This window comes from Homarus americanus, unplaced genomic scaffold (assembly GCF_018991925.1).
Source record: "Homarus americanus isolate GMGI-L3 unplaced genomic scaffold, GMGI_Hamer_2.0 scaffold54332, whole genome shotgun sequence".
NCBI classification, from domain to species: Eukaryota; Metazoa; Arthropoda; class Malacostraca; order Decapoda; family Nephropidae; genus Homarus; species Homarus americanus.
The window spans coordinates 152,533-177,331 of NW_024744014.1; the positions used below are offsets into that span (position 1 = coordinate 152,533).

Consider the following 24,799-nt stretch of genomic DNA (forward strand, 5'->3'; position numbering starts at 1 on the left):
AGAACTACTAATTACTTCCAAGAAAACGCGATCGGATGCAGGCAGTCCAGTCTGATGAACGGCTGGCAGCTGAGTGCAGAGGAGTCAACGTGTGCTGTTTCGTTATTTTCTGTGTTGTTGTTGTTGACAGTGAGTTAAAGAAACATCTGTTTATTGTGCATGTTTACTTGTTGTTGGTCCTCACACATGAAGGTCATCCCAGGACCCAATGGAACTTTTTACTGTAATATTGCTAGTATAGATGCACACTCGCAACAAAAAGTATCGGTGCATACTGTAGTGTGAACAATTTGAGACTAGTGACGATAGGTATTGGGAAAGGCGAGTTGTTCCAGCCGTGTTGGCAGCCCTGATTGTCAGCCATATGGCAACACCTAGTGGAGGGGGGGGGGGTTATGAGGATACACTTACCAACCTTCCCGACATATCACAGTGTATACGTATCGTTTCGGAACTCGTCGATCTCACCCTGCACCGATACTTTTTGGTGGGAGTGTACAGTATATATAGGGGCTGAGATTTGAAGAAATTTACACGGATGATGACGAACGCTCTATCAAATCACTTCGGGATTTCGGAAATAAAGGGCAAAATATAATCATATAAAAGTGTTTTATTTTTATACCCACATTTGTGTTGAAGGTATAGGTTAAGGGGGCCATCTCCACCTTATTTCCTGATAGTTTCAAAGGAAGTGTTAGAGATACCCGGTATGTTTGTGTTGATTAATGGAATACAAATTCTGTGTAGGTGAACATAAAATAACCCTGAAGTACAAAATTACAGTTTTTGTATTAAGTGCCACTATTAGCTCACCATTATTATCAAAATTTCTCATTGACTACAGGTGTGGAACACTAACGATGGCAGCAAAATAGACCAAGTAGGAGTGATGGAGAACAGTAACACATGTGCCTCCCTCCACTGGTTGCCCAATGTATAAGTTAATGTGTATTTATGTCTTTATCCCCACTAAATTTCCATTACTTAAATTTGAATAACTTGTCCATAAAAATCCCAACAAAAACTGGACGAAAGTAAGGTGACAACCACCTCCTTAATCTTTAAAGTACTTGTACTGTACTGTAGTGAGAAACGATATACAGTGGACCCTCGGTTAATGAACACAATTCGTTCCAGAAGGTCGTTCGTTAACCGAATCCATTGTTTCAATGGGATAATGGGTAATTGCTTCCAGCTCACCGAAAAGTACATACAAAGTAAACAAAAAAAGAAGTAAAGTACACCTACTTTGAGGTGTGTATGTAGAAGGCTCCTGGTTGATGATGATGGGAATTAAAAGTGGGGGTGGAAGAAAAGGGAGAAGAGAAGGAATTAGGGGTGGAAGAGAAATCACCCAATGCTTCATGCTGTCATTTCACCAATAAAATTTTAAGTTCACTAGGTGTAATTCAAGATTATTTTTTTTAAATCAACACTGCACTGCACTATATATTATCAATATGTTAAATAAATTTCAGAATGACTAATAATTGTACTGTATAAACATAAAAATACTCTTGTGTTCAAGAGAGCCACAAGCAAGATGTTACCTCCACTGAACAGAAACACAAACAGACGCCTTGGTGGGTGAGTGAAGTGGCTGATGGGCGCACCAAAAACTAGTTCTCTGTACTGCAATTATGTTAAATAAGTGTTAAAATGACTAATAATTTTAATATAAAACTTGGAAAAATATTGAAGAGCACAACCTTCTTGATATTTACTCCAATGGGAACGAATGCAAGCCCTAGAACCGATTACTGTATTAGCGGACTAATCTACCAGCCGATGAGCAAGCCAAAACATGTTGACATGTTTTCGTAAGAATTTTGTTATTTGAAATTTTGTTCGTTAACAGAATTGAAGATTCTTATGGAAAGTAATTCGTTAACCGAGGCGTTCGTTAACCGAGGGACCACTGTATGTCTGTTGTGTTGTCAATAGTAAGAGAAACAATTGAAATCTCTCTGTGTTCCTGAGATGCTAGAGTCCAGGCACCAGGCTGATGCCCCTCCTTTGGACATTTACAATGAATTAAAGTCTCAAACTCAGCAGACCATGAACATTCATGTTTCACTTTACATCATTAGAAGGCCTCTTACACTTTCTGAATACATAGAGATTATCACAAGATTTTGACGTGTGAGATGGGTTCACAAAGTTTTTTCACAAATGACTTTACAGTGTAGGTTTGAACCATATTTAATCACCCCGTGTTGGCACAGTTAACTAAAATGATAACAGTATCTGGCTCACTAGTCTGATGACTATACAAGGGTCATCGAACAAAGTGAAGGACCATCAAATGGGTCATGTATGATGGTTTACCATTAACCTTTAAAGGTCTGACATCGTCCAAGAGCACTTGAAGTAGTAGGGGTATGATGTCAATCTAGCGCTTCATTTTCTTTATTTTCCCGCATGAGTAGCGTGACTATTATTGTGGCAATAACTCATCCCCGCTCACCCACACTTCTCCTTGACTGCATCTTAAACAAATAATCAGTATAACAGTTGTCACCAAGAAGGAAGGTCGTGTGACTATCTCTTAGGATTACCCACTTAGAACTCCAGCTCCCAAGCCCTGCCACTCCAAGCCACATAATGGTGAATGTACAGTATATAGTACTGTATAATAATTAGAAACCATGTGAAGGTGTTATGAAGTTGTATGAACATGGAGTGAGTTGGAAGTGCACCACCATTCACGCCCAGACTAGAACATTAATTTTATGATTTTCATTTTTTAGTCTACTATTCAGTTTCTGAAGGGAGACTTCCCAAGATTTGTCAGACCTTTAACAATTAATACATATTTTATACATCTTATGAGGTTACACCATTTTCAGCGTTAGTGCTTTTGTCACCTTATAGTTTTTGTGCATCGATGAGTTCCATGTTCTCCAAAATACTATGAGAGAGACTGTCATCAATAAACACTGCTGCCACTGTTGAAGTCTGAGCAGAATTCCGGATCAAGCACGTAGGGAGGCCCATGGCAACACATTTTTGTCTCACATTAGAGACCTCTTCAGAATCAGTGCCATAATAGAACAGCTTCTTTTCTCTGTAAAACAATAAAATAAATAAGTAATCTACCTGACATAAATGGTGAAATGCCTAGAGCTAGATAGTTCATGTGGTCAGTGTCATGTCTTTGCGGGAACAAAATAAAAGGCTATAAATTTTAGGGCTTTTTCACCAAAATGGCTGGACCTGTATATATATACAGTATGTCATTCTAAATATATGATACATGAATATTAACATACAATTTTTAAGTAAATACCATAATAGTACTGTTATTGATATTTGTGGGAAAAATTATCAAAACCCTTTAACTGGTTTAAAAGTTCAGGGGACAAGAAATGGATGAATAGAAAAATTAAAGGATGAACAAAGAAAACAGCGACCGATTACTCCTCCCTTCAGAAAGCATAATAATCGTGAAAACTGTAGATGATATGACTTTTTTATAGGTTAAAATAATTATATTAACCCTTTCATACACTTGGGATGAGAGACACTACATACAAGAAAAGGACAGATGTTTCCTGCTCTGTTTTATATAACCTGGAGCAGCCATTACTCATATAATGATGTCATATGTCATCAAGAGTAAAACTTCACCCTCAAAAATTTCACAGCTGCTAATCTACCCAGCAAACACCAGGGTAGAAGGACATTTACCAGAACGTGAGTCTGGCAGCCTCGGGAGTGGCACCTGTGTATTTGGTAGACACAAACATAACCGAGAAGAAATATATGACATATTGATGTATAGTACTGTAGTAGTAAACAGAAATCTAATGGTGATGATGAAGTTTAGCTGGAGTATACAAATGACCTGTCAGCAGATGTAGATGCCGGGAAGATGTAGTGGCCCAATATACTGTATATCGTACTGTACTGCTAGTGATTTGAAGCTGCTAACCAATGTTTCTTCATTCTTATTTGAAGTTTTATGACTTTTTATATTATACTTAACTAATTTATCAGGTAATTTAAAAAAGAAGAAGATAATAATAAGCCCAGGACACAAAAACTGACTGAACTTAAGACTGTCTCTAGCCAACACAGCATATTCTTACCCATCCTTCTCCCATTCTTGGGTGATGTTTACATAGTCCTTGCCATTTCCAATAACCTCCTTGTAAAGTCCCAATACAGCATAAGTTACCTGTAGGAAAGATATATTTCAGTGATTTTTCTCATTATATACTGTATCACAGTACAATATTAATATCCTGTACTGTAATCATATTAACTTAATCAGTCCCCAAAGTATTTATTGCCTCCTGGAAATTTTATTCTACATTTCCTCAGCATCAAAACATACCATAATACAGTACAGTGATCCCTCGGTTAACGAACACCTCGATTAACGAAATTTCGGTTAACAAATTACCTTCCATAAGATTCTTCACTTCGGTTAACGAATTCCTTACAAAATTTTTCCAACATGTTTTCGCCTGCTTTTGCCTGCTCACCAACTGTAGTATTATAGTCCGCCAATACAGTAATCGGTTTTAGGGCTTAAATTCGTTACCATTTGAGTAAATATCAAGAAGGTTGTACTATTCAATAATTTTCCAAGTCTTATATTAAAGTTTTTAGTCATTTTAACAATTATTTAACATAATTGAAGTATAAGGAACTAGTTTTAGCATGCCAAACAGCCACTTGACTCCCCCAGAATGGCATCACTTTGTGTCTCTTCTCAGTGGAGGAACCATCTTGCTTGACTCTCTCTAGAACATAAACCATTTTTACGTTTTTGCAGTACAATTATTGGTCATTCTGAAGTTTATTTTACATGTTGACAAAATATATAATGCAGTGCAGTGTTGATTTAAAGAAAATAATCTTGAATTACACCACGTGAACTAAAATTTTATGGGTGAAATGGCAGCATGGGGTGACTTCTCTTCCACCCTAATGCCTTCTCTTCTCCCTTCTCCTCCACCCCCATTTTAATTCCCATCATCATCATCATCAACCAGGAGCCTTCTACATGCACACCTCAAAGTAAGTGTACTTTACTGCATTTATTTTTAGTTAATATGTAATTTTTGGTGAGCTGGAACCAATTACCCAAAATCCCATTGAAACAATGGTTTCGGTTAACGAAATTTTCGGTTAACGAACGACCTTCTGGAACAAATTGTGTTCGTTAACCGAGGGAACACTGTACAGTACAGTACAAGGTACTGTAATGGTATACAGGGGCCTCATGAAAGTGGTTATATATATATACCAAAAGGGGGTCTTTGTGAGTTTGCAACTTCTATTCTACATCTCAGTGAATATATAGTAAATTCAAATATTTCTGGCACTAACCTGAGGTGCAATCTGGCTGATCCCCGAATACAGCTGTTTGTTAATTATGAACACCATCTTGTACTTCTTTGTAGTTTTGTTAGTTACACCACTTGTAGTATTTGTCACACAAGGTTTATTACTTACACCACTTGTAGTGTTTATCACAGGTTCTTTACTTAAACCACTTGTAGTGTTTGTCAGACTAGGTTTTTTAGTTACACCACTTGTAGTGTTTATCACAGGTTCTTTACTTACACCACTTGTAGTGTTTGTCAGACTAGGTTCTTTACTTACACCACTTGTAGTGTTTGTCAGACTAGGTTCTTTACTTACACCACTTGTAGTGTTTATCACAGGTTCTTTACTTACACCACTTGTAGTGTTTATCACAGGTTCTTTACTTACATCACTTGTAGTGTTTATCACACAAGGTTCTTTACTTACACCAGTTGTAGTGTTTGTCAGACAATCTTGCGCTTGATTCTCTATAAACAAATATAATGCTGCTATATTTTTAGCTCAATTCATAAACAGTGACATACAGTACATATGATACAGTACCTACACAGATGATGAAAGTGACTGAATATATGAAAGAATAATGTGGCAATTTCTTATGACACTTAGGCACCTACAATTATCCCCACTACTTTACCTTCACTTGCATAAACAACATACAAAACTCATAATCAGAATCCTGGTTATTTCTGACAATAATACAATAATGTTCAACTGGAGCAATGTATATGGCATCAAAAATACCTGAGAGAAACAATACACTTCTCACTAAAAATCAATATACTGTATCTACTGTACAGTACTATCATGAGACAATAAAATTATTAGAGAGAAGGAAAGAAGCTGGTGAGAAACACAATAGTTATAGACAGAAAGAGAAATACAAAAAATGCACTGTAATTCAGAATATGGGCTGTCACAAGTATGCAAATGTAACATGACCATGGTAACCATATAGAACAGGTTTATAGGCATGGGACATTAACATATTGAGGGCGTGCATGTGTGGCAGGCCCGTTAAATCTAAAAATTTTCCTTTAGTCCAAAGAAATTTCCACTAGCCCATAATTGTTTTTGAAATGTGTGGGGATATCTTTTACAACTCTTAATGGCAGAAACAGTGGCCAAAGCATCAGCTTGCCCTTCAGTCAGGGTTGGCTGAGGGGAGGATTGATGACTAAATGCATCAAAACTGGTCAATAACCATCTCAAATTATGCTTACATTCCTTAATTAATGCTTATTATGCTTGCTTTATATGTCTGCTTTTTTTTATTGCTTGACAGTCTAAACAGAGAAATATCAAGGGTAGATGGGAGTTTGTGAGAGATGCTGGTCCATAACCTCCTAAATTTGTTACATTCTTATGGGATTTATTGCCTTAAAAATCGTCGATTCCCTATCCGTTGACTTTCCACAGTCTGCATATAGGTCGGTTATCAAGGTATACCTGTACAGTACTCAAGTGCCACCCAAGCCTACTCTTGCACAGTACAGCACAATACAACATAATTATACAGGATGTCTAAAATATATTACACACACCGTCTTACAGATTACTGTGGAGACTATATGTGTGTGTGTTTGAATTACAACAGCAACATTGTCCTGACTTGTAGGAGACATCACATAACATTGTCCTCACTTGTAGGAGACCTCACACAACATTGTCCTCACATGTAGGAGACCTCACACAACATTGTCCTCACTTGTAGGAGACCTCACACAACACTGTCCTCACTTGTAGGAGACCTCACACAACAGGTGAAGACAATACTGTACAGGTATACCTCGTTTAAAGATGGGGTTCTGTTCCCAAAATACCTAACACTAAGCAAAATTATCACTTAACAAAGGGATAACACCAAAACATGGAGGGTGAAAAACAGGTTCAAACGGCAGGGCGGTAAACACTGAGTAGAGTAGAGTAGAGTAGAGTAGAGTAGAATAGAGTAAAGTAGAGTACAGTAAAGTAGAGCATAGTACAGAAGTAGTACAGTACTGTACTCCCTAATTATAATAAAAAACATGTTACTGTAGTTATAAATGGTTTTGAAGTTATATATAATTGATTTATTAATACCAAACTTCTATACAAAAATGTAATTCAGTGTTAAATAATTTAGTGATCAAAATGTGAGCATAATTTGAACAAACTGCAAATTGCATGTAAAAAAAAAATGCTTTGATAAACAATAAAATTGATACACAACATATCATAAAATACAATAGCACAATCTTCTGCACAAAAAATAGCTCCTTCCACACTCAAACCATCCTATGGGCGAAGTGACACAGTTTAACCAGGCAGTCACCCAGCTGACTCAGACATGTCACATCATGAAAGTGAGCGTGACTAGCTGGTGAGTTGGTGACGCTATTACAGTTCATTACTCCGCACACATACACACCCATGCTCATCGACTTCCTTATTTTATGTTTTTACATTTTCTTTATTTCTAAGCAACATTAGAGTACAGTATTGCAAAGATTTTTCTATGAGTTTATAGTTTCATTACACAAAACAAAGGCAATACACCATCTCACAGACCACCTCATCCCCAACGTCAAGCTATCTTTACACCAAATTTTGACCTAATGTTAAGTGATAAAGGGTGTCGTATTTTTTTTTAGCCCCAAACCAAATTAATGCTAAGAGAATTAACACTAAACAAGGGATACCTGTATTGCTGTATTGATACAAGCAATTGCATATCTACAAAAACCTGTAGGCAGTGTATACAGTACCTGTATACATATTTTTAAACCACTTAAACAAAATGAAAATCTTTTCTTTATATCTATTATATTATACATTCAGAGGTGTAAAATTTAATCATCAACATACAGTACTTCAGCTTCTTATCTCAAAGTTCACCTTACCTAATGCTTGGTTGTCTGGGTCAGGCAGGTTCAGAGGAGAGTCATCATCAACTTCCACCAAGTCCACAACAGGTATAATGCTGTTGTCCTCAGAAAGTCTGGGAAGTATAAGGCCATGTAGAGCAAATTAGCAACAAGATACATTCAATCATTGTGCATAACTGACAGACTTAACTGAATGAAATAATGTACCTTTTTTTTTTTATTGCAAGAAAAACAAAATGTAAGTTATGGTTTTTCATTCTGGGTACAGAAGAAACACAACATGGCTTACCTACTGTCTTGACCCACACGTCTTTTCTTCCTAACATTTTCTTGAGAGTAAGCAGATGATTTTTTTCTCTTTTGTATTAAAACTCTTTTGCAATTACGCCTTATAAAATTTTTTAAGTAAAAGCGTAGAGAAAACAAATCTGCTTCTAAAGCATTCACTGCCACTTTCTCTATGTGTGGAACAAGTGAACAAATGTCTTGTATGCAGGATTCTCGTCGTCTGTTTATATATGACTCCCAAGATTCTGTTTCTAGAAGATGGTGAGTAATGATTAAATATGCAAATGGATAAACATCATAAGGTAAAATAAACACAAGGATACATTATGTCAAAAGTGAAAGTATGCAAAAGAATAATTAATACGTATCATGATATAAACAATAATCAAATACAGTACAGTACATAAAAGTATATACATGTACATTATAATATCATAATAAAAGTGACAGCACAGATAGCTCTCAATTGTATTTTCTCAACAAGAACTTGGTTCACACAAACACAAATTATTTTTCCATCAAAATTTCATTTAGTACAGTATACTGTACTTTACTGTACTGGGGTAAGGTTCACCATTACTGTACCCAACTGCATCTCTGCAGACTCCTTCCCTTCATTGCCTTACTTCTTCCAAGCTAACACATTAACATCACTCATTCAGCTGGTAATCATAGTACAGTGCAGCTTCCACAATTAAAATACTGTACAGTATAACACTGTACATTATTCTGTCGGGTTTACTGAACATATTGGACAAAATGGTTATTGTCATTAGAAAGTAGATGATAAGGTAGGTCTTGAAAGCAAGTATAAAGGGGGTGGTGTGGGTAATCTTAATTTTCTAATAATGCAAAAGGCCTTCTCTACAATGGCCACAGATTTAGAGAACACAAACAAATAAATTGGTAAAAAATAAGCCTTTGGAGAGATACTTGAGATTAACAGACCCACCATCATCAGTGTGGTGACTCTCGGCGGTGGAAGACTCATCGAATATAATGGGACTCTGGTTGTTCATGTCCCTCTGTGTAAAGGACATTTCTTCACTGTTACTATTTTGTTCACATATTCTGCAAATAAAAGATGACAATGGGTATTTTCTGTACACTGGAAGATTATTTTGTTCATATGTTTTGCTAATAATAGTTGACAATGTGTGCTTTCATTATTTCTTTTTTAGTATACTACACTAATGACTTTAAGAACAAACTGTACATTATACAATAACATCAGTTGACAGGACCGTCTGTGGTAAATTATTAATTTTGTATCCTTAATTGTTTGAATGTTATGATTGAAATCTCCTGCTATTAGCTTCATCCCCCCCCCCCCTAAGTAAGATGGTGGAAAACTCCCCATGCCCTCTCATGAAGTAAAAAAATCTCAGAATCTTGCAGTAACACTGAGACTCTGGTAAGTGCTGCTATATGTTGGAGCCAGTGGTAAACTAAAGCATGATCAATGATAACTTCACTTGTTCTTATGCTCCCAAGACAAAACCATATATGCCAACAGTAAATCTTCTTTCACCATAAATCAGCTAAGATAAGGACATTATTACAGTCAGTCCCCTACTTACAACAGGGTTAGGGACCAACGACATAGGTTGTAAGTCAAATTGGCCGTAAGTCGAAAATGCGAAAATAATACATAGAAAATCTAAAATGGGCGTCTCTTTTTCTTCTCAGCACCATGAGAACTCTCACTTTTACGCTTGCCAGCCATTTTAAAGGGAATTACAAATAAAAATGTTGTCAGTACACAGCGTGATCACTAACATTGGGACTCGAAAATACGTAATTTCAAAAATATTTTATACGACTGCGGCGGTCGTATGTCCGGGTGGTCGCAAGTCGAGTTGGTCGTAAGTCAAGGAGTACCTGTACATCAAGCATGATATCAATATGAATGTGTACTATGTGTGTTGCTATTCTATACAGGGCGCACGCACGCACACACACACGTGTGTGTGTGTGTATATATATATATATATATATATATATATATATATATATATATATATACAATATATATATATATATATATATATATATATATATATATATATATATATATATATATATATATATATATATATATATATATATATATATATATATATATATATATATATACATATATATATACAGGTATATATAAAGATTTACTGTGTTTTGACGAGATACAAAGACAGGAAATGAAGTTTGCATCGACTCAGCTGGCATCCCTTCTAAATTCTGCTTGATCCCTTTAAAATGTCTCCCTTTCTTTACAAGGCATTATGAGTACAATGAAGAAGAAGACACGTATAATAATAACAGCTGGTCTTTTGTTTCCCAATAGCGCCAGTTCTTCTCAAGAATTCAATAGTGCTCGAAACAGACCAAAGTGAAAGACTTAAGAATAAAAAGAAATTCTCTTCTGTTAGACAATAAAAGATCACAATAAGTGACTGTTCAACCCACACTCTTCCCCTGAATAAGTCTTCATTTGGGTTATTGAATTTCTGAATCCTTTCTGAATTAAAATGCAATCTATCTGATTTTTAACCTTGTTATTTACATTGTCCTGGGGTGAGACCCATGAATAAAGATGCCTAGGGTGTTGTTCATACTACCTGTATGTACGTATACAGTATTTGCAATTCATCTTGTTTGCTTTACATGTCAATTAATATTTCTCCTCTCATTTCTGTTCCCCAACCCAACCCATTTGGCCCCACTTTTGGTACTTTACTCCCTTTCCCAACTTTTGCACTACAATCACCCATTACTGAATATTCAGACATTCATTAAACTTCTTGGTGTCTTTTGCTTTCTTTAAATTTTAATAAAAATTCTTTAAGACTTCATCCTCACTATCATTTGTTAGTGCTGTACACTATTACAGTACAGTATTACCAAGTCCATGGATTTGGCATTAAACTTGACTAACAAAACTCTATGTGACACTACCCAATATCCCTTTACACTATTGCTCAACTTCACCTAACCCCAGAATGCCTCATTGCAATCTTTTCATTCCCCTACAAACATTTGCATAGTTACCAGCCTCATATAATGTCCTCATATTTCATGTTCCAAGTTTGAATTCTTTTTTGCAGGGGAAGCAATGCAGTTGGACCTCTTGATGACGATGATCCAACAGGAATGCCTGGAAATTGTTCATTGTGTCTTTCCATGGTTTTTCATGGGCAAGAAATGAAGTTAATGAGAATGGATGCCCCAAACCTATTCTCATCAGAAGATTAATTAATGGAATAGAAAAAGTTGGGAATGAACTCTGGGTTGTAGAGGTCGCCCACACCTAAGGTAAAGAACCAGCTCACAGAAAACATTAAAATATCAATTTCCTTTCTTGATGGAGAAATTGCACTCTTAAAGAATACTCATAAAATTTTATGATGCACTAAAGGGGTTGAACCTTTCCTGCAAGTTCATAACACCATAGTGCACATCACATCTGGTATTTACTTTGAAAAAACAGAATAGCAATCATATTCAAGAACTGTAACAACTGGCTCTTATAAACTACTTACTGTAAGCCTGGAGGTTCTCTTTCACGCTCAACTTTTCTGGTTTTCCTTGTCCCATTCTTGTCATTTTGCCTGCAGACATTACATCGCGATACCTAAGATGCAAAATAATAATTATAATAATACAGTAAAAACAGTCATTATCAACAGCAAAAAGTCACTAATATCATTCTGCACTTAAAATATATATTGAGCAGCTGTTTTTGCCAACTTTGAAAACATATCTATGGGCTGTTTCAGATAAACAGTACAGTATATTGTACTGTATGTACAGTAGATCGATGGACATTTATTCAGTGAGATTATCATGCTAGTTTACACTGGTTCATCATGTACATATATTAATGAAGATCTACAATTTATAATTAATTTATATAATGTACATACATACAGTATACATAGACAATGCAGGTATACAAACAATGGTAAAATAGTAAGCCAATTTGTCTGAGGATAGTCAACAAAGCTATCAGATGCTTCTCTTCCATATGATGTTATATGATAGTGACTGGGTAAAGTACCCACAAAGACACTGTGTGTCCCCCAATACTGTACCAAACTAAAATAGTTATGGTAACTGGAATAAATTCCATCTGTCAAATTGCAGTAAATTAAAAACCCATAAAATTTTTAATGGGGGCATTTTTAACTACCATTGACATCTCCTGACTTTTTTAAATTTACTTTGACAAAACTGGTTAAATCATGTCTAAATTTAAATACAGTAAATGGAAAGCAAAACTTGTTATAACGGAAATTTGGGTAGCAAATTTGAAAACGTCACCCTCAAGATACGAATTTTACACACTGTATCATTAGATAAACATATAGGAAAAACGGTTAACCCCAAAAAATAAAAAATAAAATAAAAAAAATAATAAAAAAATAAAAATAAAATAAAAATAATAATCATACCCCAAAAACACAAAATTGGTTTACAAACAAAAGCAAAACCTACACAACTGATGATAAACAGTACACAACTACAATAATTTACTACCAAACACATGAAATTACACCATAATCATACAGACTAATTTTCCTGCATGTGGAAAATTCTGTACAGGTATAAGAAAATTATTCGAACTCTCTTAAATTTCACATGCTAAAGGTGTAGAGTTGTAAGAGAAAGTTTAGGATTTGGAAATAAAAAAAGTTTGGAGGCGTGGAGACTACCAACAACACTCGAAAGATGATGCAATAATTCATCAGCAGGTGGGAACACAGAATGGGAATTTAGACTGCTCAAGTCCTCTGTGAAATAGATTATTTTGTAAATATCTTTGGATGACATACTTTGCCATATAGACAATATGTACAGTAGCTAAATCAACTATCTGTGCATACTTTGTGGGAAACAATACGAGACCATAGACGATAAATTTTGGTTTAAGAGGGCTGTCACTAGTCACACAAAATTTCAGAACATATCAACCTCCACCTGCACAGATATATGTTTTAGCTACTGTGCATGTATCATTTCATGATATAATCATTGTAACTTTTATACTAATTCAGTGGTACAGTACATTAGCCTCCACCATATTAAACAAAACTTACATAAGATTTAACATCCTGCTTCACTCCATTCCACCAGTACTTCTGGGAAATTCGTAAAACTGTACTGTTGATGCTACAGTGTACACCTGCTATTGGTGCATCTGCTAAGTGATGCAGGGAAATTATAGTGTTGCGTTCTTCAAGGGATGTCACCACCTTCAGATACCTCTCACCCTTCTTGTGAAACAGTTGACTATCTGCCAAACACAAGTTCTTTATAGAAATTCGCATATTTGTGAACATCTCATAGTATCAAATCAGAATCAGTCTTGTGTACTAATTTAAGTTCTTCATTACCCCTAGAAATTAAAACACAATTTCAATAATCACTGTATGGTAATATAAGTAAACTTCATATGTAAATGAACAAACCCACTGAACTGACATTAGCAATGTTCAAAAAGTATTAATCTGTATTATTCTTTTTTCAGCTGATGACCAAGACCAAATATGCTGACAGGGAATAATAAAACATATCAATACAGTACAGTAGTAGGTTAACATACTAAATAGTACCTTTAAGTGTGAAACTGTTGTTTCGGACTGAGTGACGCACAGATTTTTTTTGGATGGCATTGTAATTTTTCGGGTATTTTCCAGTCCTCAAGTATATTTTGATGCCAAACATGTACTTTGAGAAGTTTAAAAACTTAGCATCCTCTGTTTCTATATCCTCAGCTTCCATCGTTAAGGTCCTGGAGAAAAAATAAGGATGAAAAAGGTACAGTATACTGTCGGCCTACATCCTCCACACATCCTGCCATGGAAAATAAATGAAGATTTAAAATACTGTACTGTATATAGTACTTCATATTAAGTTCTAGTATGGAAGAGTGGTTTAATGTGAGGTAATGGCTGTATCCCTCACAAATAGCAGCCAAGAGAAGATTTTTTTTTTTAATAAATCGTTGATACTCTCGTACATTAGGAGAAAAAATTGATGTTTGATGCAGCTCTGGCACATGACTTTATTATATCTTTTAGTGGATTTTCACTAATATGCTTAATTTGATACCTAGTGCTGTATGCAAATTGGCAAAGGATGGAGGTAAAAATAAGTTTGAAAATCACTTATGATGGGAACCACATGAACGAGCCAAATATAACCTAACAGTCCTTGGATACTTACGCTGAACTTAAAATTTACCCAAACCCATTTATTTTCTGCAATGTTAAAACATGATTAGTACATTTTGTAGTTACAGTGACCCCTCGGTTAACGAACTCAATCCGTTCCAGAAGGTCGTTCGTTAACCGAAAAGTTCGTTAACCGAAACCATTGTTTCAATGGGTTTTTGGGTAATTGGTTCCAGCTCACCGAAAATTTCCTAAATTCAACAAAAATGGTAGAAAAGTTCACTTACTTTGAAGTGTGTATGTAGAAGGCTCCTGGATGATGATGATGATGTGCATTTGAAGTGGGAGGTGGAGGAGAAGGGAGAAGAGAAGGCATTGGGGTGGAAGAGAAGTCACCCCATGGCACCATTTCACCCATAAAATTTTAGTTCTCTTGGTGTATTTCAAGATTATTTTCTTTAAATCAACACTGCACTGCATTATATATTGTCAATATGTAAAATATATTTCAAAATGACCAATAATTTGCTTGGAAACACAGAAAAAAAGCGTTTAGTTGAAGAGAGTCTCAAGCAAGATGTTACCTCCAGTGAAAACAGAGAGAGACTAACGCCTGTTTGCTGTGTTAAGAGGCTGGATGCTGCGCATTAAACTAGTCACTTTACCTTCAATTTTGTTCAATAATTGTTAAAATGACTAAAAAATTAAATATTAAACTTTTAAAATTATTGAATAGTATAAACTTCTTGATATTTACTAAAATAGTAAGGAATTTAAGCCCTAGAACCGATTAATGTATTGGCGGACTGATACTAAAGCTGGTTGCCCGGCCAGTGCAAGCGAAAACATGTTGAGGTCGGTTTGTAAGAAATTCGTTAACCGAATTGAAGATCCTTATGGAAGGCAGTTCGTTAACCGAAATTTCGTTAACCAAGGCGTTCGTTAAACGAGGGGTCACTGTATATGGTCCACACTGAAGACTAGAAGTGATTCAACACAAGTACAGTATACTGTAAAGTACTCGGTAAGCACCACTCTTTTAAGTTTGTGTGCCAAGTATGTACTATTATAGCAGATGGTCGTTCAATTAGACATCGGCACAGAAAGATTCGTTTTATACCATAACAGGAATTTAATAATAAAAATGGGTTTTTCTTAAGCTTCTTATGGTAATTTGAATATGACCTTTATTTCCACAGGAAATGCATATTTATGGAGATATGACCCTTTAACACTAGCAACGACAATTAGTTCTTTCAATGTGGGCAGGGCTTTGAAGACGCGGAAAAATGCGAGGTTATAACATAAAAAACAACAAAGAAACCTTTGAAAACCCGACCTAACCATTCCTAATCTATTTTATAACCTATAAAACAAGATCTTACTTTATTTGATCAACTAATATTGTAGGTAATTGTGGGGGGGGGGGTCATATCGGTTAAAACACTTGAATAAAAAAAAAATTTGAGGGAAACACTATAGGATAAATAATCTTTGGTTAATATTGATGACAAACTCGCCGACGTGCTATTTGTTTTGATGTTTATTTTCTTACCATATTTTCATCAGTGAGTTCTGATATGATAATCATTTCTTGGGCATATGCTTCATTTGGTAGATAATTAGGCACCTAGGCACCAATCATATTGACTTACAGTATTTCAAAACACTCCACCGCCCTCTTCTGTTCCAGTTTCATTTTCACCATGGCAGGTGTTGCTGGTCTTACAAGGGTATTATTTATGATTTCAGGGGGAAAGACAATCTCACCCTCCAGTTTTTCAAAGACCACAGCATCCTTGCCTTCACAAGAGACTGTGCAGACTATAGGAATCCCTGTGTTTTCATACCAGAGTAATTCGTTCCAGTGCAATAAAAAACACATTAATAAAAAATATAAACGGCTTAAGCATTGTGGTTACAGTTACAAATTGTTTAAAGGAACTTGGCTTGAACACACTAAGATTAAACCCAGAAAGGTACTTTTATTTATGAACATATTTCTGAGAAAGTACTTTTCACAGCAATACTGTGAAACTTAACTGTGTTTGTGTGCAAAGTCTGTTGTATAATATACAACAGACTTTGCCGCCCGGGCTGGATTAAAGCTGGTGCTCTCACGTCAACATAAAAAGTAAAATTACGCTATACCGGGGGTCCGCGGTAAGGAAGTAAGGTTAGGTAGGTTTTTTTTGGTTAGGTTGGTGAGGTCTCTTTTTCATACCCACTAATAGTTAGGTTAGGTTTAATTAGAAATGACCACTTTTTAACACATTTGCACAAACTAAAACAGTTTCCACTATGAAAAACAGTGAAATTGCGGCATTTTTAAAATAGTTTTCTACGAAAATTCGGCTGCGTGACAGTCGTCAATAATTACCGTAACTTCTAAAAATTAACTGCAAATTAACTTAAACATTGGGTTACAATGGAGTGGGTAAAGTTTTACTTTCAGACAACACGAGAATCTTAGAAATGTTATCTTTGCAATCAATAGTTTAGACAACCTTGCAAATGACCTGACCTAACCTCTTAATTGGGGCTCGCCCCCCCCGTACATATATAAGTTGTTTGCGAGAGAAACGTCACAAAAGAAAAGTGTCTTAGAATTGTCTAGGTCAATATTTAGAAAATGACACCAAGCAACTGAATATTGAAAATAGGTTTTTACAGTGTAAATCATCATGTTAAATATAAATATGACCTTCATTGCCGTCAGAAATGAGCAGTAGTTGAGATATTGGAAAAAAATTGGAGGGTCAAACAATGTAAAAAAAAAAAACCCTAACCTAAACCCTACAGTAGTGCATAAGAAACTTACCTTAAGTAAGTGATATAGGAGGATAAAGTGATGCGACTTGAATGAGGAAGTGGCCGTCAGTGGCCGTCTCTTATCAGTACCATGCAGGATGATCTACACAGTATTGACACTCTTGAATTACATATTGGACACTTTACAGATGAAACAAAAACACCGTCAGTCCTGAAAAAGACAACAGCTGCTGCTTAATTGTCCAAAATGCGCTGAATAATGCGGCAGCCAGCCAATGTACGTCCATCTCACACAGACACCATCTTCCAACTGGCCGTGAACGCTAATTAGTGCATGAGTAGTATGTCACATCAACACTCACACTGATTGGCCAAATATTAAACTTCACTTTTTTTTTACTTTTACTCGAAAACTATAAATTTCCGACGAACACATTAAAGAATAAATTATTTTGATTTATTTTTTCTCTATCTCCCATATATGATTCAATATTCAGTTGGCTGGTGTCAGTTTCTAAATATTGACCATTGTCCAAACTACTTATTCAAATTGTTAAATTTCTAAGATTCTGGATGATCGAAACTAAAATAATACAGTGGAGGGAGCACATGTGTTAACTGGTCTATTATGCCTGCCATCAATAGTGTTTCACACCTGAGAGAATTTGATAATATGGTAACAGTTGATAGTGGCACATCACAGAAAAACTTTGTGATTTTATACTAAAGTTATTTTCGGTTAATATTCGTCCATTGGCTGTCCACAGGTTCCCGACATGTTTACCTTAGGTTATATTCCTCATTTAAGAGTCAGTTTTCTCCTACTTACCTCTTCCTCCTTGTAGGTCAGGTTAGGTTAGGTAGGTCGGTTCCTTTAATATGAGAATAGATTTTGTTGTATATTTTGGTGTGTTTTACTCAAATTTGACCTCCATTTTTTTTGCAAATTAGCAGATTCTGTTAAAAATTAAACTTTTTAATTTTTTGCAAAAAATGCAAATTTGCAAAAGAAATTATGGTCATTTTTCGTAAACCACCCATCACCTTTTCCCGATTTTGTTTTATCTTGCCACTTAATAGATTTATTCAAGAAACGAAAGAATATACTGTACTTGAATTTAGCGGGGCATTCCAAAAACAAAGGCGATATTTGTGATTTATTTGTTGTAATAATCACAAAATTTTTCTAAGTCCCAATTTGATGTTATGGTTTGGTTAGGTTAGGTTAGGTTAAGTTCATACGTAGACCTAGTTTAGTTTTTACCTTTTTTCCCATAAGCTAGTTCTCTTGGTGTTTTAGATGATTCCGAATTTGATTTTGGGTGAGAATCATCAGTTTAGCCCCTCAAAAAAATAATAATAATAAAATAAAATAAAATGTATTTCCAATGTGGCCCCCTACACTGTTGCGGTGGAAGGGGGGGGGGTGAGAATTACTATATATATAAAAAAGTTATTTGCCCCAAAGATAAATGTCAGAATAGTCTAAAACAAGAAAACTAGCGAAAATAAAAAATTTTCATGTGAAAATTGGTGATGGGTGGTTAACGAAAAATTACCTATGTGAGTAAAACACACTGAAAAACGTACAAAAAAACTTCTCAAAACCTGAGGACAGCCAATGAACGAATATTTACCTTATTTAATTTTTTCCAACACAGAATTTGTATTCTTCCTTTGAAAATATCAGGAAATAGGGTGGAGACGGCCTCCTTAACCTATACCTTCAAAACAATTGTCAAACATAAAACACTCTTATATTATAATTGTATTTTGCCAATGCAGCATTAGTAAATATGACAAATTTTGTGACAAGAGGTACCGGTATGGCCAGCATAAGGACAGAACCAGACAATGTGATGTAGTGGCTAGAATTAGGCTAGGATACAGACACATGTGACAGGTTAGTAACGCTGTACCCATACCGGAACACTCACCATGTAAACTTTGTGATAAACCTTTAAAGCATACACTTGAACATTATATTATTGAATGTCACACTGTTAAAGACGTGTATACAGTGGCCGCTTTAACTCACTGTCAACATTCACAACACGGCCAAGGAATATAGAATGAAGGAAGGAAATTGAATTATCCGTAAACCTATTATTTTCTTCGTGGCCTCAAATTGAGTGGGACATCATAAAAAAAAGTTTTGCTAATACACGAGTAACTACTTTAAAAAAAATTCTTCAAAAGCACTTTTTTTTTTTTTTTATACTTCATGGCTGTTGGTGTTAGGCGCCATATCTAAATCTCAAGTCACAATAACCAAGTGACTCACCTTTGGCGAGTCAGACCAGCAAACTACCAGTAAAACTCGCAAATAATAAGTACTTTATACTTTTATCCACTTCGCCAACGATTGGCTCGTTAGCCGCATGGGCGATCGGTCACGTCTCTGTTACGCACTGTTGGCAAGTATTCCAATCCTCTATCCTCTATCCCAATCCCAAGCCTCTATCCCAATCCCAAGCCTTTATCCCAATCCCAAGCCTTTATCCCAATCCCAAGCCTTTAATCCAGTGCCCTCCGTGGCTACGCTGGTGTTATGAAAGTAAACCAAATGATTCCATTATAGCGTAACACAGAGCTTTATGCACGACCCTTCCTGAATTTTATTTTACCTGGCCTTGAAAATACTGTTTTGTTTAATAAAAAAAAATAGTCGAAAACAAAGAAAATGTTTGAGGCGTCCTTACAAAATTTGATGTAAACAACTTTCACCACCTGGGGCCTTAACAGGTGACTCACGTTATCATATTTTTCGAAAATGTATTACTATCAGGTAAGGTAAACAGTCTTCAAAAACACACAAACAATTCAACCATTTCCTTTAATTGTGCTTTGGGTTTATTAGCTTCTACATTTACAACATTTATGAGTAGTATTTTTGCTTGTGATTATACTGTCTGGCAACACAAACGGATATACATCTTCGGGTCGAGGGAGACTACACCTTACGGGTTACCAAGGTGAGGTCAGACAGTGGACAGACGCGGCCACGAGCCGAGTCAGGTCAAGCAGCTGTCTCCTTGTTTCACAGATCATTGAAAATTTTTTAATCAAGAAAAATACTATTATTAAATGGCTGCAAACGTAAAATCAGTAACAAGAGTGACTAGACACTTGGTAACGATGTGGTGCCTTGTGTTCCTGGCAGTAATGTCAAGTGTGGGGGTGATGGGAAAGCCAGTAGACTCGTGGCTGATACTGGACCCTTACCTGACACTGCGTGAGGTCAGCCTGCCCGGCGACCCTGCTCTAGGTGAGTGTTTCTCTGACCTCAGTGTCGCTTCACACTCACGTTTGTTTTAGTGTTAATAAGACTCTATCTCTAGAGTCTAGACTTTATATTCCATTCATTTAAAGATTCATAATTTTACGGTAGTTCTTCTGTTATCCACGCACATTTTGGAAGAAGACTTCAGGTCTATCTTTCCAAAAATCAGTTACACCACACCACTGCTTAAAACACTACAAATTATTATTTTTAATGAACTCCATCATTGTCTCTGCAGAGCGCCTGATGACGTCACTAAGGGGTGAGGGACAGCGGCTGAACGGAAATGACCCAGCCTGGCAACATGTAGCCACAGTCCTCGTGCCCTCCACCAACCACGGCTTCTATACCAACAACATACACCCCGCAACTCACCATCCCACGATGGAGTCTCCTGGGGGTGGTGATGACCAAGTTGTACCAGAGGTAGTGACGGACCTAGCACTCTCACACAATACTCCAACATCAGATGGCGTCCACGTTACGGCTATCAATGCTGAAAACGACCCCGAAATGCATGCCTCCGACGGAGAGATTCATTCCCCGACAGAAGCCATACCATTGGATTCCCCGACAACTTCCAACACAATCAATCCGAAATCTCAATCCACGACAACGTACTTTTCCTCAGCATTGTCATCTGGTGAGGGAGAGGGTGGTGAAGAGGTACAGCTGGATGATGAAGAGGTCCAGCTGGATGATGAAGAGGTACAGCTGGATGATGAAGAGGTCCAGCTGGATGATGAAGAGGTACAGCTGGATGATGAAGAGGTACAGCTGGATGATGAAGAGGTACAGCTGGATGATGAAGAGGTACAGCTGGATGATGAAGAGGTACAGCTGGATGAGGAAGAGGTACAGCTAGATGATGAAGAGGTACAGCTGGATGATGAAGAGGTACAGCTGGATGATGAAGAGGTACAGCTGGATGAGGAAGAGGTACAGCTAGATGATGAAGAGGTACAGCTGGATGATGAAGAGGTACAGCTGGATGATGAAGAGGTACAGCTGGATGATGAAGAGGTCCAGCTGGATGAGGAAAAGGTACAGCTAGATGATAAAGAGGTACAGCTGGATGATGAAGAGGTACAGCTGGATGATGAAGAGGTCCAGCTGGATGATGAAGAGGTCCAGCTGGATGATGAAGAGGTCCAGCTGGATGATGAAGAGGTACAGCTAGATGATGAAGAGGTCCAGCTGGATGATGAAGAGGTACAGCTGGATGAGGAAGAGGTACAGCTGGATGATGAAGAGGTACAGCTAGATGATGAAGAGGTACAGCTGGATGATGAAGAGGTCCAGCTGGATGATGAAGAGGTACAGCTGGATGATGAAGAGGTCCAGCTGGATGATGAAGAGGTCCAGCTGGATGATGAAGAGGTCCAGCTGGATGATGAAGAGGTCCAGCTGGATGAGGAAGAGGTACAAAGGGAAGCAGATCAGTCAGGTGTGTCAGTAGTGGACCAGGGATACGACACTCCCCGCCTGCCAGCCGGCATCGTAAGCAGCAGCGAGGACACCTTGCCCTCACGTGTGGTTGACCCTCCTCTACAGCCCAGTCAGGACCTTCTTGTGACGGTACACACACAAGATCCGAGCATGACTGTACACACACAAGATCCCAGCTTGACTGTACACACACAAGATCCCAGCTTGACTGTACAAACACAAGATCCCAGCTTGACTGTACACACACAAGATCCCAGCATGACTGTACACACACAAGATCCCAGCTTGACTGCGCACACACAAGATCCCAGCTTGACTGTATACACACACAGGATCCCAGCTTGACTGTACACACACAAGATCCCAGCATGACTGTACACACACAAGATCCCAGCTTGACTGTACACACACAAGATCCCAGCTTGACTGTACACACACAGGATTCCAGCTCTATTGAACACACACCAGATCCCAGCATGACTGTACACACACAAGATCCCAGCTTGACTGCGCACACACAAGATCCCAGCTTGACTGTATACACACACAGGATCCCAGCTTGACTGTACACACACAAGATCCTAGCATGACTGTACACACACAGGATCCCAGCTTGACTGTACACACAATAATAAGATCCAGCTTGACTGCGCACACACAAGATCCTGGCTTGACTGTATACACACACAGGATCCCAGCTTGACTGTACACACACAAGATCCCAGCTTGACTGTGTACACACACAGGATTCCAGCTCTATTGAACACACACCAGAGATCCCAGCATGACTGTACACACACAAGATCCCAGCTTGACTGGGTGCACACACAAGATCCCAGCTTGACTGTATACACACACAGGATCCCAGCTTGATCGTACACACACAAGATCCCAGCTTGGACTGTACACACACAAGATCCCAGCATGACTGTACACACACACAAGATCCCAGCTTGACTGCGCACACACAAGATCCCAGCTTTGACTGTATACACACACAGGATCCCAGCTTGATCACTGGGTACACAATAATAAGATCCTGAAAGCATGGACTGTACACACACAAGATCCCAGCTTGACTGTACACACACAGGATTCCAGCTCTATTGAACACACACCAGATCCCAGCATGACTGTACACACACAAGATCCCAGCTTGACTGCGCACACACAAGATCCCAGCTTGACTGTATACACACACAGGATCCCAGCTTGACTGTACACACACAAGATCCTAGCATGACTGTACACACACAGGATCCCAGCTTGACTGTACACACACAAGTTCCCAGCTTGACTGTACACACACAAGATCCCAGCTTGACTGTACACATACAAGATCCCAGCTTGACTGTACACACACAAGATCCCAGCTCTGTTGAACACATACAGGATCCCAGCTTGACTGTACACACACAAGATCCCAGCTTGACTGCACATACACAGGATCCCAGCTTGACTGTAGACGTACAAGACCCCAGGTTGGTTATACAGACACAGGATCTCAGCTTGATTGTACATGCACAAGATCCCAGCTTCGCTGGACACGTACAAGACCCCTCCTTGACTGTACACACACATGACTCAGGAGCCGTGGCTGAGGACAAAGAAGTGCCGTCAGTGTTCCAACCAGGGGGACCCACCGACCCTGACGCCCCAGCACCAGGCACCATCATTGACCTGTTCGACTTGATGGACCCTCTACGTCCCTCACAGGCCGCTCTGGTCCTCGGCAGCAATGGGCCACTCCTGCGTTCCTCGGTGGATCCGGTGGGGTGTGTTGACGGTAACAGGGAGTGTGTGTACTGGGTGCAGGGCGGTGGCTGTGTGTGCCCTCACCCTGACGCTGTCAGTGGCAACAGTACGTCCGGGGACGCTGTCCACACTCTTGTAAACTATGTCTCTCAGCACCCGAGTTGTTTACTTACTTGTCATGTGGTGAGAGCAACTCCCTGCATAGCAAAACTAAGCACAATTAACCAAAATGTTGAAAGCTAAAGTGTCAGTATATCTTGTTACCATAGATGGAGAACAGCCGAATGAATGTAAAGTAGTCACCTCCCATCACCTTGTAACAGTTGCAGTTCTCTTATCGTTACGTTCCCTGGCTGGTACTTCACACCACGTGTAAGTCCAACATTACTAATAACAATCCTAAGTGTCAACTATGATTTGCTTAAATTTCCTTTACAATCACTCCCACGCTGCGTTCATACAATTGTTATCTCTTGTTATTAATCGCCTTATTTTATACTGTATCAATTTATTGTTCTTTCAATATGTTAACCACTCATATGACTGTAGACTTATTTCAATCTAACAATGTATTTTGTTCACAAATAATGAGTAATTGTATATGTTCATGTTATCTTAATAAAAATATCTCTCACTTGGTAAAGGTTTATAACATGTGGAAAATGAGTTTAATTTAATCCCTGCATCTAATTCCCCAACACCAAGCAGATGTCATAATGCTCTCTATTTTACACAGACGGATGCACAGAAAAACAGACACACAGACACTTACCGGCATTATATAGTTGAATGCATTATCAAACATCAACAAGAAATAGAATTAGTATATTTGTACTCGAGTTTACAAAATTAGTGACCGTGTGTTTAAC

The 24,799-nt window shown here is 37.6% G+C and overlaps 2 protein-coding genes across 6 annotated transcripts; one reads left to right on the forward strand and one right to left on the reverse strand.

The window, feature by feature from the left end:
* Positions 1 to 1,668: 1,668 nt before the first annotated feature.
* On the reverse strand, positions 1,669 to 19,853 carry LOC121877596. 5 transcript variants are annotated; one of them, XM_042383397.1, is made up of 11 exons: positions 19,381 to 19,513; positions 17,493 to 17,654; positions 14,111 to 14,289; positions 13,595 to 13,791; positions 12,038 to 12,129; positions 9,451 to 9,569; positions 8,500 to 8,743; positions 8,226 to 8,323; positions 5,344 to 5,810; positions 4,095 to 4,183; positions 1,669 to 3,070 (listed from the first exon to the last, which is right to left on the reverse strand). In XM_042383397.1, exons 3-11 carry the CDS (start codon positions 14,277 to 14,279, stop codon positions 2,872 to 2,874), a joined length of 1,674 nt encoding a protein of 557 aa, XP_042239331.1. In that variant the 5' UTR covers positions 14,280 to 14,289; positions 17,493 to 17,654; positions 19,381 to 19,513; the 3' UTR covers positions 1,669 to 2,871. The 5 variants fall into 5 exon arrangements, with proteins under 5 accessions (XP_042239331.1, XP_042239328.1, XP_042239329.1 ...); XM_042383394.1 differs by lacking the exon at positions 19,381 to 19,513 and adding an exon at positions 19,728 to 19,853 and having other exon boundaries at positions 1,670 to 3,070; positions 8,500 to 8,749; XM_042383395.1 differs by having other exon boundaries at positions 1,670 to 3,070; positions 8,500 to 8,749; positions 19,482 to 19,540.
* A 475-nt stretch (positions 19,854 to 20,328) lies between these two features.
* LOC121877609 (protein Ycf2-like) lies at positions 20,329 to 22,797 on the forward strand. Its single transcript, XM_042383414.1, has 2 exons — positions 20,329 to 20,711; positions 20,965 to 22,797. Exons 1-2 carry the CDS (start codon positions 20,531 to 20,533, stop codon positions 22,518 to 22,520), a joined length of 1,737 nt encoding a protein of 578 aa, XP_042239348.1. The 5' UTR covers positions 20,329 to 20,530; the 3' UTR covers positions 22,521 to 22,797.
* Positions 22,798 to 24,799: the final 2,002 nt, after the last annotated feature.